Genomic DNA, 15,742 nt, shown 5'->3' on the forward strand with positions numbered 1-15,742 from the left:
CACTGGTTCCACCGCGCCACTTAAAAGTGGATGAAATGAACGGAGAGGAAACAGAGAGACTGCTAGCCAAGAGAACGTACTCTTTGAGCCAGAGAAACTTTGAACGGCGGACGTCTCGACTGCGCGATACTTGGTCATACGTCTACATACGTCCATGCTTCATAAGGTCAAAAATACCATAGGTGTGGAAATATTCAATTGACCTAATCCAATCTCTACCTAGATCTTCTTTGTTTTCTCTGGACTTCAACTTTGCTTATACTAGAATTGTAAATTCACCTGATCCGATTGGGCCACTTACCAATCAGCTGAAGCACTCTTCAACTGATAACGATACTTTTTGCACGCCAAATATAAACATATGTTTGGCAGGATAAGATAGGGAAGCCAAGTGGCTTTGCCCCCATTGAAAGCGTTTTATTTTTTACGAGTTTGTTTACCACTTTTAACTCAGATTCTGACAAAAAGCCGTTCGAAACCATGCCCATAGGGTGATATCGTGATATGGTGATTTATCCTAAAAAAATGAAGAGCACATTATTTCCAGCGCAATTATTCTGCATTATCGTTTGACTCCTAATTAAATTATGACAAAAGAACCAAATTCTTGTTTATTTTTAAATATGTACGTTCATTTTTCCGTTAAAAAAAGTATATCTAATGTGTACAAAATGGGTAATATTGATCCAAATATGGTTTGTACATCGTTTAAAAAATTTTCCCCTTTTTTTAACTTTTTTAAAAATATTTCGAAATCGACCAAAAAAAATTTTTTTTTTGTAAATGAGCCAAAAATTGATTTGTGTTATTAGTACAGTTAGTCTATGGCAAATGACAGTCATTTTTGTTTTTTTATTTTCATTTTGCATATATCCTCATTTTGCTATATGTTGATTTTTGGTTTTAAAAAAACAGTAATTTGCTTACAGCATTGAAAATATTGGCCCAAATCTTGAATGTAATACCTTGTTCGACCCGTATTAAAATTCCGGTTTGATCCACACTATTGGCGTTAACATCCTAAAATTTTCAATTTTTTCGATTTTTTTTTTAAATCATGATGTTACCCCTTATAAAAATTGCAAGAATTTAAAAAAAAAAATTTTTTTCAAATCACTTGATTTGTGTTATTAGTACAGTTCGTCTGCTGTAAATAACAGTAATTTTTGTAGCTTTCTCACATTTTTTGACAATGCTACAACGAAAAACCCGTAAAAATATACCCTCATTTTGCTATATGTTGATTTTTGGTTTAAAAAAACAGTAATTTGCTTACAGCATTGAAAATATTGGCCCAAATCTTGAATGTAATACCTTGTTCGACTCGTATTTAAATTCCGCTTTGATCCACACTATTGGCGTTAACATCCAAAAATTTTAAATTTTTTTCGATTTTTTGAAAAAAATCATGATGTTAACCCTTATAAAAATTGCAAAAATTGAAAAAAAAAAATTTTTTTCAGAACACTTGATTTGTGATTTGTGTTATTAGTAGAGTTCGTCTGCTGTAAATAACAGTAATTTTTGTAGCTTTCTCACATTTTTTCACAATGCTACAACGAAAAACCCGTAAAAATATACCCTCATTTTGCTATATGTTAATTTTTGGTTTAAAAAAACAGTAATTGGCTAACAGCATTGAAAATATTGGCCCAAATCTTGAATGTAATACCTTGTTCGACTCGTATTTAAATTCCGCTTTGATCCACACTATTGGCGTTAACATCCAAAAATTTTAAATTTTTTTCGATTTTTTGAAAAAAATCATGATGTTAACCCTTATAAAAATTGCAAAAATTGAAAAAAATTTTTTTTTTCAAATCACTTGATTTGTGATTTGTGTTATTAGTACAGTTCGCCTGCTGTAAATAACAGTAATTTTTGTAGCTTTCTCACATTTTTTGACAATGCTACAACGAAAAACCCGTAAAAATATACCCTCATTTTGCTATATGTTGATTTTTGGTTTAAAAAAACAGTAATTTGCTTACAGCATTGAAAATATTGGCCCAAATCTTGAATGTAATACCTTTTTCGACTCGTATTTGAATTCCGCTTTGATCCACACTATTGGCGTTAACATCCAAAAATTTTCATTTTTTTTCGATTTTTTGAAAAAAATCATGATGTTACCCCTTATAAAAATTGAAAAAATTGAAAAAAAAATTTTTTTTTCAAATCAGCTGGAAAGTGACACGGATAGTTAGTACAAACAATCAGCTGCCAAAAACACTTTTTGTGACACTTTTAACTGGTGTTATCGTAGTTTTTAGGTTTTTTTAACATCAAAAAATAGTTTTTTGCAGAATTGGTACAAATCAGAGTTATCGTACTTCGTTCGAGTCGTAATTATATTTCCAATTTTGTCGTTCGATAAATTTCTGGTTGTTGTCTGAGATAATTATGTGTGTGGTGAATTTCAATGGGTTGGCGCTCGATAGGTGAGAAAGGCTGGTTTAAAATCCTACTATACATATCCCATTTTCGATGCTTCACAACCCATTCCAAGTAAAAGTCGGACTGGTTTGGTTTTACTAATTTAATGTGTGTACAATCAATCACCAGACAACTGCGCCGTCAGATATCTTCTTTTGGAAGTCGTAGAGACTAGGAAAGACATGATCTCGGTCGATGTCCTCGCCGTATTTCTTGACTAGATATGCGTAGCTCTTCTCGTGCACCAGCGCCGAGTGCCAGCCCAGTTCCTTGGCGGCCAGGTAGTCAGTGGTTGGTCCGTCCCCAATGTGAAGGCACTCCTCCGGCTTGAGGTTCTTCAGACCCGACTTCTCCATCGCCTTGTGAAAGATTTGGGGGTCGGGCTTCTCGGCCTTCACCTCGTAGGAGTTGACCGCGAAGTCCAGGTACTGATCCAGCTTGGTGTTCTGCAGCAGGGTCGTCAGCCGAGGATCGAAGTTGGCTATCACACCCAGCTTGCATTTATCCGGCTTCAAGTCCTTGCGGAGCTGCTGCAGGAGTTCCACGCTGCCGTTGCACGGCTGCCAGCAAATGGACGTTTTGTAGAGCTCAATTAGGTGGTTGGAGAAGTTGTGCAGCTTCTCGTCGGGTATGGCCGCTCCACTCTCCGAAAAAGTTCCTGCAGGTAAAACGTCAGTTTGTGGTTAGTGTTTATGTATCTATGAATGTATCAACCTAAAACCACTTGGGTGATGTGAAATAGAGTTTATAACAGTTCTAATCAACAGAAATTAGCAGGTCCAAAACGCTAGTGTGATCTTTGCATTAGAAGAGCAGTTTCATTAATCTCTAATCTCTCTAATCCATCGTTGTTGACGTCTTCAACTTTTAGCTAATGTGCCTAATGTAAAGTTTTCAAATAGATTTATCGTTAAGTTTTGTACTTGAAATCATAAAAATAGTTGTGTCATTTGCTACCTAGTAAGAGGTGTTCCTAGCAATTTTTGTTGAGAGAAGTTCTAGTAGCGATTGCGCCAAATGCACTTTGGAACAGCCCAGAAGTTTATCACCGAGCAGACAAACACTTTGCGGGCACTCACCTGCTATCAGCTTACGCCACCATTGCTGCCACTCCATCTGGGGATTGGTGTTGCGCCCAAAGTTGGGATAATCACGGTTCATCTTGTACCTGAAAAGACGCATCGGTTAGTTGGAGCATACACCACATGGTGACGGTGCCTCCTACCAGTTGGCCTTGAAGTTCTTGGCCAGCTCGTTGTTGTCGCACCGGGCTCCGAAAAGGGCTCCAATCTCGCCATACTGCTTGCCCTTGGAGGTTCGGAATTGGAGCAGGGTGTTGGTCACATCGAAGGTTATGAGGCGAAAGCGGCTGAGGCTGCGCATCTTGCCTGGAATCTCTGAATCTGAATCTCTGCCGCTCGAGAACTCTTGACTTTCGACTCTCGTCGAACGTTGGCGACTGAAATCAGCCGGCGTACTACGTGAGCTGGGGGCATTCTGTTATTGTTTTGTACGAAAGCCGATCCGCTTCGTTATCACCAGCAGCTGCTGCCCCCAGATTCCGATTCCGAGGGCTTCGTATGGAATCGAATCGAATCGAATCGGACCTCGGAGCATCGAAACATCCATACATATGTTTGCTTGTGCCGAACCGGATTAGAATGGCACTTTAGCTCCACCGAGTGCTGCGGTTATCTCTGGTTTCATGTTGTCAAATTAGTATCGATCTGCAATCTGCACTGATTACCCGGCGAAGCAAATACTGTTAACGAGATAAGAACAATTTTCTTATCGATTTCTTAGTCTTTTCATAGTGTTCTTTGTAAACAATGCGCTTTCTCCTCAGTGTTGAGCAATTCCATGATTCCATAATTTTCATCTAACGAAAGAACCTGCAAAATGTTTATTTCATTTTAATTCAATTCAGTTGAATTATAGAAAATAAACAAAGCAACAAAATTTCAAATATTCAAATGATTTGATTTGTATGCGCCACCTGGCGGTCTACAGTCGGTGGGAGTCTCGGCTTACTTTTTCTGCTAACTACAGAGCTCTGTTAAAACTGTAGTCACACTATTTCCAACTAGATGGCGCCACGGCACAAAATGTTTGGCGGCAAATTCAAAAACGATTTGTCCAAACAAGTCGAACAGGCCCAAGTAGTGAAAACTAATTATAATTTGAATTTCCTTTGTTAATTGGTTACAATTTGTTAGTTGGTACAATTCACACGAAGTTGTGTTCCCTTATATGATTTTATCGGTGATAAAAGTAACTTAATTATAAAAGAGTTTCGGCATTCCACAAATTACTTTGGGTGCACCCTGTCTGCGATGTCATTGGCCAATTCCATTCGATTTGGCTATAAATAATACACGAATTTAACGACTTGAGGTCGGATTTCTTTGGAAAGGGATCCTGAAATTCCTTGCATTCTGCTTGTCAAATTGTCGGTTTCTTTTTGTCTTTCCTTTTTTGATCGGTATTTAGGAATGCTGGACTTTGTCCGAAATGCCATAACTCGAACTGCCGGGAAAGGGAATTTCCCAACAAAAAAGTAGTCAGAAAATTTGATAATACAAATAATTCTACACTTTTTGGGTAAACAAAAAAAGGATTCTGAGCCTTGGAAAGCGATCTTTAAATGTATCACGAAGTCGACCAGCCCTGATTCATAGAATGTAAATTATCCGCATTTCGGATTTTCCCGAGTCTGCCGCGGTCTGCAGACCTTTTGGAGGTGCAACTCCGCTGATTACCACCTACAAAGCTTGTTTGCTCTGCTCTACGCCACCTTATCGCCGCAGCCCAACTTGGCTCTCTGGCGGTTGCAGAAAGCGAGCTGAAAAATAACAAAAACGGCAACATTCAGTTACTGTCCAACTTTCAACAAAAACTTTCCCAAGAAAAGTAACCAACCGAAGGCGAGTCAACGACTCCCCTGGAATTTCGTGTTGGCCCTTTTCGAAATGTGTCTGGCTTGGAAGTCGGGGCCAAAGCTCCTCCGCCTCCTCCGCCCCCAGTTGCCCCGAAACCCCCTTCGGATACCCCCATCGCCACCCGGTCCCTCGATCCTCGTGCAACTCCGGCTGGCTGCCTGACTGCCTTTTAATATTATCTGCACTTTGGGTCTTTGGCTGCCGCCGCTTTTGTTGTTGCTGTTGTTGTTGCTGTTCTTGCCGCTTTGATTGGTCGTTTTAACCTGTTTGCGAATTTCTACCATGTTAATAAATAATTTTTAGTGGAGTTTTTAGAAGCTGCAGCAGCAAAAGTACCGCACCAGCAGCGCCAGCGTCATTACACTGATATAAAATATTTGCAAACCAAATAAAAAATACTCCCATGTTCATTGACTAACAATTTATTCTTAGTTCATATGCATGCTACGTAAGAGAGATACAATTTATGAAATTTAATGTAAAGGTGCCAAAGTCGTAAAAGTATAAGCTCAACCAAGCAAATATTTTGAAAGACCTGCAGATTGATCACTAGTGTTTTTGACAGTGCACATCAGCTAATCATTCTGCATAGGCCACCTTTTGTTTTGCACACACAATCAACGATTTTTATGATGTTAATTTGTAATTCATTTTCAAACAATTATTATTCAAAAAACATTTTGAATGAAAACAACACAGTGAGAATATTTTCTAGCCGTGCATAAAAGCTAAACCCTGTGCTGCAGGCAGCTTCTCCTGTTTCTCCTGGCACGACAACTCCTCATCTCATCGGAGTTGGGTCGTCGTCGTCGTCGGATTAGGTTTGGCTGCCTCCACTGCAGCCACTTCTTTCTGCTCTTCGGATTCGATTCTGTTTGGTTCTGTGTGACTTGGAATGCAGCCAAACCGCCATGGGATCCGCCATCCTGCGTCTGCTCGCCCACTAGAATGGCCAGAGCCACCTCCCCAACTCGCCAGCTCTCCTTTTCGGACGCCACAGCTCTAGGAGAAGCCGGGTTCATTAAGTAGCCGAGGATCTAGTGAAACAGCATTTTCGGGATAATTTGGGTCACAGGAATATAAACTGAAGGGTGCACTTTATGTGCTATGTATGAATGTGTCCTGTTAATTTCTAACTGAGATTGGACACACTATTCCTATGACTCTCCCTGTTATTAGGGTAAAGGGTATTTATTTCGATGAAGGACACTCTTTACTCTGGTCTATGACCGTCCGTTTCGCATTCACAGCTCCAAGCTCGTGGAGTGCGACAACACCATGGTGTTCTTGTTTGAAATTCCTGGGCTGCTTTTTGGTTTATTTTGTGTTTTGCTCAGCGCTTCGCATCGTAGTCGTCCCCCGTACCCATCCCCATTCCCAACCCCATCTCCATCCAGAATTCCCCGCTTGGGGCCCCCATCTCATCCTCATCTTCGCCTTCCGTATTGGTCAGCATCTTCGCCGTCGTCTGGCTGGGATGTGGATATGGTTGTGGCTGTGGCTGTGGCTGGGGCTCGTTTGTTAAATGTTTGGGTTTTGTTTGAGTTTATTGAGTGAATTCCTGGAAAAACGCAGGAATTTGTCTTTGGTCTTTCTGTTGTGTTCGGCTCTGTTCTTTTCTTTTCTTTCTGTTCTGTTCTGTTCTGCCTGATTCTGCTTTTCTTTGCTGCCAGGTCCGAATGCACTTGGTGCATAAAAATCGCTTACGGAGTTTTAAACTTTTGGGCCCAGCATCGGTTTCCCAAAGTTGTCTGTACGGGTTTGCCGTGATAAAGGATGGACAGGTGATTATGACTTTTTTAGCGGGACACCCAATTACGTGCGATCGGCAGGAAATCGGTGAAGATCAACGGGCCTAGCCCCTTTGCCCTGTTTGCCAAAATGCCTCTGACTCTGATTCTGGTTCTTATTCTGATTCTGATTCTGATCCTGATTCTGATGGGAACCGAAGTCGGGAGTGAAATACGATACTTCGGGGTGGTGCTGTTGGGTTCGGGATTTCAACCGTGTCCTATCGAACTTGTTATTTGTGTGACAAAGGTGCTTCTGTTTTTCATAATTTTCTTAGAACTCCGAGCTTGAATAGTTCCTCAATTTATTCACACTCGTTTATTTTGAAAGCGCACTGGGCGTATGATTCGTTAGTTCTGAAATTGTAAATTCGTCTTACATCTTCGATTTCAACTGACCTATTTTAGCAGTGACAAATCTGTGTTTATTTTAATATAATGTTGTAAACACGCGATTTATCACCATTGCTTGCATTTTATTACACCGAAATGTGGGCTACAGCGCTCTGAAAAAGAGAAATTCTTTCAGAAGCTGCATGCGGAACAGCACGCAGAAGATCATTCCAATGGAATCCTCCCCTGTAAATAAAGATAGAAAGTTTTTCAGTTCCGGTATGCCCGAAATAGAACATTCCCGCTGGAGTTTCACCTTTGCGCGTATTTTCTCTCCCCCATGTCGGCTCGGATTTAGTGTTCCTAAATCACGGGGAGATCTCTTCAGCGTTTCTGTAGGGAATCTGGGCAAATGGCGGGATGAGGTGGGTGGATCCGCGTGACTGGGGTGCTCTTCCGGCAGTTGGAGCCCTCAATGGCTTCCAGAAATACGGGAGGGAAATGGATGGAATCTTGGGAGAAATTTGCTATTTTCGACCGATGATTGAGTTGTAGTGATTGGGCCATAGTTATGGTTTTTTTTGGTTCTTCGGCAATCCATCCCCCATATGGATGAACGGAATGCATATGTGCCACAACAGCATCTTTACGATTCAGTCAGCCGCCCTGCACTTGGGAAAAAGTTTTAGGACGATGCCCAAGTAAATACAAAACAAATAAGTTTTAATTTTAAATTTCTCTTGTCAACTTATCTCGCTACATGGCTCACATTTGGCTGCATTTGTGTTCTTAAATGTTTAAGTATCGTTATACTATTGTGTTTTTCCCTACAACATCTCCGTAGGCTCGTAAGAGCGTTCTATTCAAGTTTTCCCATCTGCACAAGCATCAAACTATCATCCGAAAATGGGGGACGCCTACGTCGCATTCCTGCGCCGACCGAGGGGCACTCGCCAACCCGACGGCGTTGGGCATTCCCAGACATTGCTCCCCGAAAGCGAAGAAATACAAAGGCATTTGGAGTGATGGCCAAGCGCCCCCCACCCGAGGAACTTTAAATAAAATTTGCGGGGGAGGAAGCGGAGGGAGGTGTACGTCTTGCCCGGACATTTGTACATTTGTTTGCCCCTTGTAGGATTCCCCTTTGTTATTCTATAAACAGATAAACGTGTCTAGAAGAAACCATCACCTCGGACTGCATTTTAAACATTTATTTTCCAAATTCAAGTTTTTCGTTCGCTTTTAGTTTGAAGGCGCTGAATCACCGAATTTCCTGAGTTTGGCTAAACCCATTAAGGCAGACTTTCTAGTAGAGTTTTTCGCTACTTTTAGCCGACGAAAAATGAGCTGCTCGCTCCAAGTTTCTAATTTGGTGGGCAAGTGAATCTGAATTCAAATTTAGGAGTGATCTGGTATGCACGTAAATAGTCGTCACATTTTCCTTTGCAGTGCGCTGGGTTGCGCTGTAATTAAAATATAGTATTTATATTTCCAAGGCATATCAATTAGTCGCTAGCTTTCTTTGAAATACGTCAGACATCGATCCTATTTCCTTGACCCCTGCTGTCTACGTGCGTATGCGCACTCTGCTTCGTCCATTACTCAAAGAAAGCGTCGCGAAAGAATTGCCAGCGAGACGTTGATGCTGATGCTGATGCTGATGTTGATGTCGGTCAGAGACGGCCAGACAATGTTTAATTTGTGTGCGAATTTGTAAGCACCAGGGCTGCAGCCGCGAGATGTGAGGCATGTTATGGCAGGAGTGCGCCAACTACTTTCACTTCCGGAGGCGCCTGTAGGTAGGCAATGCGTGGCCAACACCTCAAGCCCTAGGATAAGCGCCGGAAGTGGTGCAGCCCTGGCAAGAAGAGGAAATGGAAGCCCTGGCTGGCGTAGCGCCACCATTACCATTGCGACATTATCCGCGGTGCGTTGTCGTCTGGCCAGCCTGCGATCTATTTTCGGCCATGTTTTCGTCTGCAGGAAGCTCGCTACAGAGCGAGAAAAGCGCAGTGCGTGTGCCTTTTTAATTAAATAGCACGTCGCTTATAGCAGATATAAACTGAGGCAATTTTCTTATGTTCAGTTGCCTCAACGAAGAGAAATATGATGAGTCTCGCGGTCAATATACCATATTTCCCCTGCATTTCTAATTGAATCCAGCACTTGGCCAGCCTTTCCCTCAGTGTAATCGCTGCGGACTCGTCGGTCAGTTCAACTGGCGGTGGAGACGAAAGCAGACGCTAAGAAGTTTCGATTTTTATTTTTGTCTAAAACATCTTTATGTGCTTTTAAATATGCTGCGAAGTGACATTAGATTTTCCCGTGGCCGAGGCTGCGGGCGGGAGCCGAGGGGGTTGGCCAGAAGGGGGACTCAGACAGATCCGCTACAGAAATAAAATTTGTCACAGACAGTTAGATCAGCAGCGGCGCAGATGTGTGTGCGTCGCTCGTCTATTCCTATGGATACATCAGCATCTGAGCATCTGAGTATCTGAATTCGAACAGCGCCAAAAGGCGGTCTAAACTTAGACCGTCCCCATCGCGGCCCCCTCTGAATTTCCCCCAGCTCCACCCCTCTGGTTGGCCAGTGCCGTTGATGTTTTGATTGATAGTCGTCCAAGCCCATTCCAATCCCCACAGCCCCTTCCATCCAAGGTGTCTTCGATCCGCTCCTGGCAACAGTGGCAACCAGCAAGCGGCAGACGGCAGACAACCTTCCAGTTCAACAGTGGTTGAACAGGTCTAGACCAACAAACACGGCAAAACAATTGCAGCAGCAAAAACAACAGCGGAGCGATATAGTCGCATCCGTCTAAGTTGGCATTGCATGTGCAGAGATGCGAACGCTAAGCGCTTTTCACGCCCTTCCAGCGAGTGCTTCCACTACACTTTCTCACAAATAGAATGTTTACGAAACCATATTTGTTGCTGCTGGGAGTTTGTTTCGAAATCTTATGGTTTGCCTAAAATATTGCCATTTTCATCGATGCCCAGCATAGTGCGCAATGTTTGTTAGGGCATTTGCACTTTCGGCTAGCCATCGTGCAGTAGTCTCATCTTTTTCTGCTTTCCTCTGCATTTATTTTCGAATTATTGTGCACAGTTCTTGAGTCATTCTTCCGCGTTCTTGCATGAAAATGCCCGTTGGACTGGGTCTGTGATTTCCATGGGGCAGAAGGGGCAAGTGCAGTTGCAGTTGCTGTTGCTGTTGCAGTTGCAGCTGGTAATGATGATGGTTGCTTTGGCAACCGTATTCGGCCAGAATTAGCCATGCCTTTTATCTGGCTGACCAGCGCATTGTATGCAGATGCAGCAGATTGATTGCTTACCCAGACATTCCAGGGTACAACTATGTATGTTTTACAACACGAACTTTAAGCCTGGGCTAGTCGAGGTGCGAACTCTCCTTTCTCGCGGTGTATCGATGGACAAACTTTATGTATGGCATGGCATTAGAAACAGATGAGGGCTCTCCAGCTGATAACAAAGACCGAAACGAAGGAAAAGGGTCGGAGATCAGCGGGGAAAACTGCATTCCTCGCATTCCGACGAAGAGCGTCGACAGCAATAACAACAACGAGCGACGTTTTTCAATTCAAATGCAGCCAGACCCAGACTCAAACGCAAACTTAAACCTATACTTGTGCTCAGACTCGGACTCAAAAAATAAACCCAGCGAAGCTACACTCCGAAAATTTGGTTTACCATTTAATAGGAAAATTACCATTTAAAAAACCAAAAATGCCCTATGCAATATTTTCAGGAATTTGAAGTACAAGTAACACCGTATTTAGTAAATATTTTTCGATTCGTGCGCATAAAAAGTATGCTACGATTTGTTTCGAAGTACGATATCCTTTTTGGCTGGCCACTGTTACTCACTTTGAATGTTTTGAAGTGCTTTTAAGCCGCTCAGTCTTGTGTTTCCTATCTGCGACTCAGGCAGAGGCTACCATATGTATGATGTATTCACTTAAATTCAAAAGCAGCTCCATTTCTCGCTGTGCATCTATCCGAAGGTACGTCGATTTGTGGCTGAGCCGCACTTAACATAACAACAATGCACAACACGCGGCGATGGCGATGGCGATGGCGATGGTGATGATGTTGTCGCTGCAACTTCAAAAGCTGAGCAAACACGGGGGAGAGAGTCGATTTGAACCTGGCCGAGAATGTGAGAAAGAGTTGGCCAACAAAGTTGGCTGGCAACTGGCGCTGTCGGTGGGTGCGAAACCAATTTACAGCGCTCCTCGTGGGGCAGCAGGGGCGCGGTGGGGGTGTGGCAGGTCCCTCGATTGGGAATTATTGAAAATTAAACTCTTGACACCTCGGCGACTTCGCGGGGCATCGAGAATGCAGTCCATCTCGACTATTCATAGGGCAAATTACGGCTAGGGTTTCGGTTTGCTGTGGAGAATGAATCGCTGGTGGAATTTTTTTCGATTCTGGGAATTTGTCGAGTGGATAAATGGGCCTGCTTTTAAGTAAACCTATTCAGTTTCAAGAAACTATTTTTTGATTGGCTTGCTGGACTCGAAAAGCATTATGCATCGGCCTATGCATTTATTGTTTCGAAAGATATGCGTTTAGTAACTCTTCAATGTTCAATACACTTAGAATTGTATGCGATCATGTAACTGAATTATCCATGCCCAGAGCAGAGAAACTCAAACAGTCAGAAGTTCCCATCAGCTCGCTTGCATGTTTTGTGTGACTTTTCAATTATAAATCGAACTTTCTTTCGATGCATTTCGAGTAGTGGGAACTCCCCGCAATCGTATTCCCACCAAGATAAAGACAGACATTGGCCAGACGCAGAAAAACGCAGAAAAACGAGTCCAGATCGAAGTACTCAAGTGCACGGAGGAACGAGGATTAATAAGGCAACTGCATTGTAGGCGGCGATTTCAAAAAGTGAATCGACAACAAACAAATTGGGCACATAATGCCCTCCGATCTGGACCCGAGTCGGCGGACTCTGGCCAACCCGCTGGGCAGAGCTCTGCGTGCGACATCCCAGTGGAGGTTCTTCGGCTCGGTGGTGCAAGTGGCTAGCCCGCCTTGCGAAATTCGTAGAAGTCATTGAGTCGAGCCATTTGAAATAGGATCGGATCGGATGGGCTCGGGCGTTCTGCTGAACGGCAATGGGCACCTCCTCATATTGAGATTGGTCACCAGCATTCAATGCTTCCCTTGTGCTCGAATCGATTTTCCGAGAACGGAGGAGCGGCCGAGGGACAGACCACCGTGGCCACTTGTGATTTGGCCAGCGTGTAATCATTTCGCTGACAATAACTTCCTGTGCCACAGATTTCAGAATGAATACAAATGTGAAGTGATTAGGACGAGCTATGTGTGCACTTGGAGAAATTGCACTGCATTCCATGAGATTAGTAGAGAGGTGGGCTTACTAAATATTTCTATTTCAATTTGAAATCGATAAAGGTGATCTGGAAATGCTAATATTTAATTATATGGATGAGTTTGCAGGAGTCCTATTTTTTGCTATAGCTTCGCTCAATTTTACTCATATTTTTGTTCAACCAAAACCCCCAATGAATACCCCGAAGTGCCCCGTTTTTTCCAGTGCACGAAGGGGACTTTCCATGTGTGTGGTGCGTGGGTGTGCCAATATCAAAGGATCGATTGCCGCGTCGTCAAGTGTGGGAAGTGATGTGTTGATTACAAACAAGTACGGATACCCGACGACACATTTCAGACTTCAGCTCCGACCAAAGCCAAACCCATCCCCATCCCCCATCCAGGGCGATCTTCTGGGTTTTTCGGCTGCGGCATCTCAAAGATGCTTCCTGGAATCGCCCTGAGGAGACCTTTTCGGGATTACTGTATATATGCAATCAATTTTTATCGATGCTGTTTTTTGTGTGTGCGAGGGAGAAGCAGCGTGAGATATTTTCCTGTTTCTCACAAGTGGCTAGGAATTCGGGTCAGTTGCAGTGATGCACTGCTGCAGTGTTGCAGTGTCGACGGCTGTAAATGCCATTCATGATCGTCATAATATTTTCTTATCCTTTGGAACTAATTTTCTCGCCAGCCGAGAGCTGGAGAGCCTGGGAAACGGAGACTGGGAAATGAGAAAAATTATCGAGGGAAAGTGGTTTTCAATCAGAGCATTCTCAGGTCGTCAGGGTCTGATAAATTTTGTTTACGTTAATGGCGTTGACTTTTCCGGGAAAAAGGACGCTGGGAAATTGTGTGCTGAAGTCAAGAATGGGTGGTAATTCGATCTAATAATGAACTATTGTAAGTGACGGTAAGATCTCAATAATTTTGTTTAACAAACTGATTAAACGAATCTTTTGGAATTACGAAAACTCAGTGATGTGGCGCATTTGATTATCCTGGTTTGTGGCCGTTTCGCTCTGCCCCCTCCGCTTAATCCGACGAACCAACGTTTAATTGGGTCGCTGGCAATCTGAAGTGTGAGGGCTCCATTTGCGCGCTCCACTCGCTTCCACTCCACGGATCTTATCCGCGTAATGGTTTTTGGTCCATTGATGGATCTCTAATCTGATCTGCTTAGTGAGTGCCGTTCGATTGGAAAATATTCCCCGTTTCCATTTCTCTTCGTTTGTAATTCGCTTTATGTGTGGCATGGTGCGCATAGTCGCATTCGCATCTCTCGGATACGAATAGTGCCAAGCTTATTTGTCTATCTATTGGATTGTTTGTCTGTCTGCCTGCTTGTCTATTTGACTAGCAGTCAGTCGGACTTTGTGTCCGGCGGCCCTCCCCGTCGCCCCTTTGGGGGCCCCTCGCTGGCCCCGTCCCCCGATTTTTGGGTTGTTTTGTTATGGTTGGCCCATTACTGCACATGCACAGTGTTTGCCTTGATGTTTTTAGGGTGTTTCTGTTGGTGTTGCCGTTGTTATTATTGCTGCCGTAGCTGTTGCTGCTGTTGCTGTTGCTGCTGCTGCTGCTGCTGCTTCAGATGTTACAAAATCATTCATCGCACACACATATTGAAATTGTAAAAGCCAACAGCCATCAACGTATGTAGATAGAAACATATAAAAATTCTTTGCATTCCAATGAATCATGCCGCTGATGGTGCCGCTTTATAACTAGCGACAGAAAAGCCGCGTACTTGGATGGCTGGATGTAAACTTTAATTAGGTAACATTGAAGTATGTGTAGGTATGCACACTCTTTCGAGTCTTCGAGTCCGCTTCGTGGGCAAGTTGTTGCTGCTGTTATTATTAATGTACGTTTTATGCCACAGGCGGCACGGCGACAAGCGAAACTATCTTAGAGATACCCGTGCATATCTATAAATTATGCTTACCACTTGGGGAAGTTTTGGGGAAATTCTAAGAATCGAGAAGTTTGGAAAACGGCAAAAATAATCAAAAATCTACCAAATATAAAATTTTTCCCGTTTGATTTGTGCATTAATTGTGTCTTTGATAGTGGAAATTTTTTGTCAAACTGGTAAATACATTTTCAGTCATGTATTTCTCTTGGTGCATTCAAAGTCTTCTGCTGGTTCTTCGTTCACATCCATTTCCCAGATACGAAGGTGTGCGTCTGAGTGCATGTGTGTGCGTGCCGCTGTTATAATTGTAAATAATGATGATAACGCGATTACATGCCTGGTTAAGGAATTTATTGTAATTCGCTAGCCATTTGAGTAAGAAATTAAGGCAAACAGGTTATAAATTGTGGGCATTTGAAATGCCGCTCGTTGTCTCTTTATCACTCTGCTCTTCTTTTTTTTTTTTTTTTTGGGCGTTGCGTTATCACAGTTTCCTTATCTGCAAGGCAACATGGAAATGGAATGAATTGAAAGGCGCTGACGAAAGATAAACAAATACAAGGCACCGCGATATCGATGGCGATTGATCGGCCCTAAGCTGCTGCTGCTTCTTCTTCGCGCCCAGCATTGGGCGCCACTTCTTTTTTCATAAGACCCTCCGAGCTTTTTTAAACTAGGACAGTTTAAGGTTACTGGTGGCATTTTAAATGGAAAATTGGTTGTGAAATTTATGAAAATGGATCTTTGATATACATAAGTTCAGGAGACCATTTCCCTAAATGAATAAGATATATAGTGAGTTGGTACTTTAGCGATGCGTATTTTAAGTTTTGATGCTCTTATTCATTGGCACTTAAGGTTTTCCCCTTCTCATTTCTTCTTCTTTCTTCTGGGGTGTCGCATGCCAAGCGCCAAGCATCCCGTGGGGAAAACGAAAAAAAGGCACATTTATCTCCAAAATGCGG

At 42.9% G+C, this 15,742-nt stretch overlaps 1 protein-coding gene across 1 annotated transcript; it reads right to left on the bottom strand.

Moving 5' to 3' along the window:
- Positions 1-2,524: 2,524 nt before the first annotated feature.
- Positions 2,525-4,001, bottom strand: LOC6545078 (rhythmically expressed gene 2 protein). Its single transcript, XM_001970998.3, has 3 exons — positions 3,662-4,001; positions 3,516-3,604; positions 2,525-3,094 (listed from the first exon to the last, which is right to left on the bottom strand). The coding sequence occupies exons 1-3, from the start codon at positions 3,817-3,819 to the stop codon at positions 2,559-2,561; spliced, it is 783 nt and encodes a 260-aa protein (XP_001971034.1). The 5' UTR covers positions 3,820-4,001; the 3' UTR covers positions 2,525-2,558.
- Between the last annotated feature and the right edge of the window lie 11,741 nt (positions 4,002-15,742).

The sequence above is a fragment of the Drosophila erecta genome, unplaced genomic scaffold (assembly GCF_003286155.1).
Source record: "Drosophila erecta strain 14021-0224.00,06,07 unplaced genomic scaffold, DereRS2 tig00000021-arrow-pilon, whole genome shotgun sequence".
Taxonomy (NCBI): Eukaryota; Metazoa; Arthropoda; class Insecta; order Diptera; family Drosophilidae; genus Drosophila; species Drosophila erecta.

Bases quoted from the DNA above. Each gene is read 5' to 3' on its own strand.
- LOC6545078 (XM_001970998.3), bottom strand. From the start codon at position 3,819: ATGCGCAGCCTCAGCCGCTTTCGCCTCATAACCTTCGATGTGACCAAC. The intron at 3,605-3,661 runs GTAGGAGGCACC...GCGTCTTTTCAG, and splicing joins AAGAACTTCAAGGCCAACTG to GTACAAGATGAACCGTGATT. The intron at 3,095-3,515 runs GTGAGTGCCCGC...TTTTACCTGCAG, and splicing joins GTGGCGTAAGCTGATAGCAG to GAACTTTTTCGGAGAGTGGA.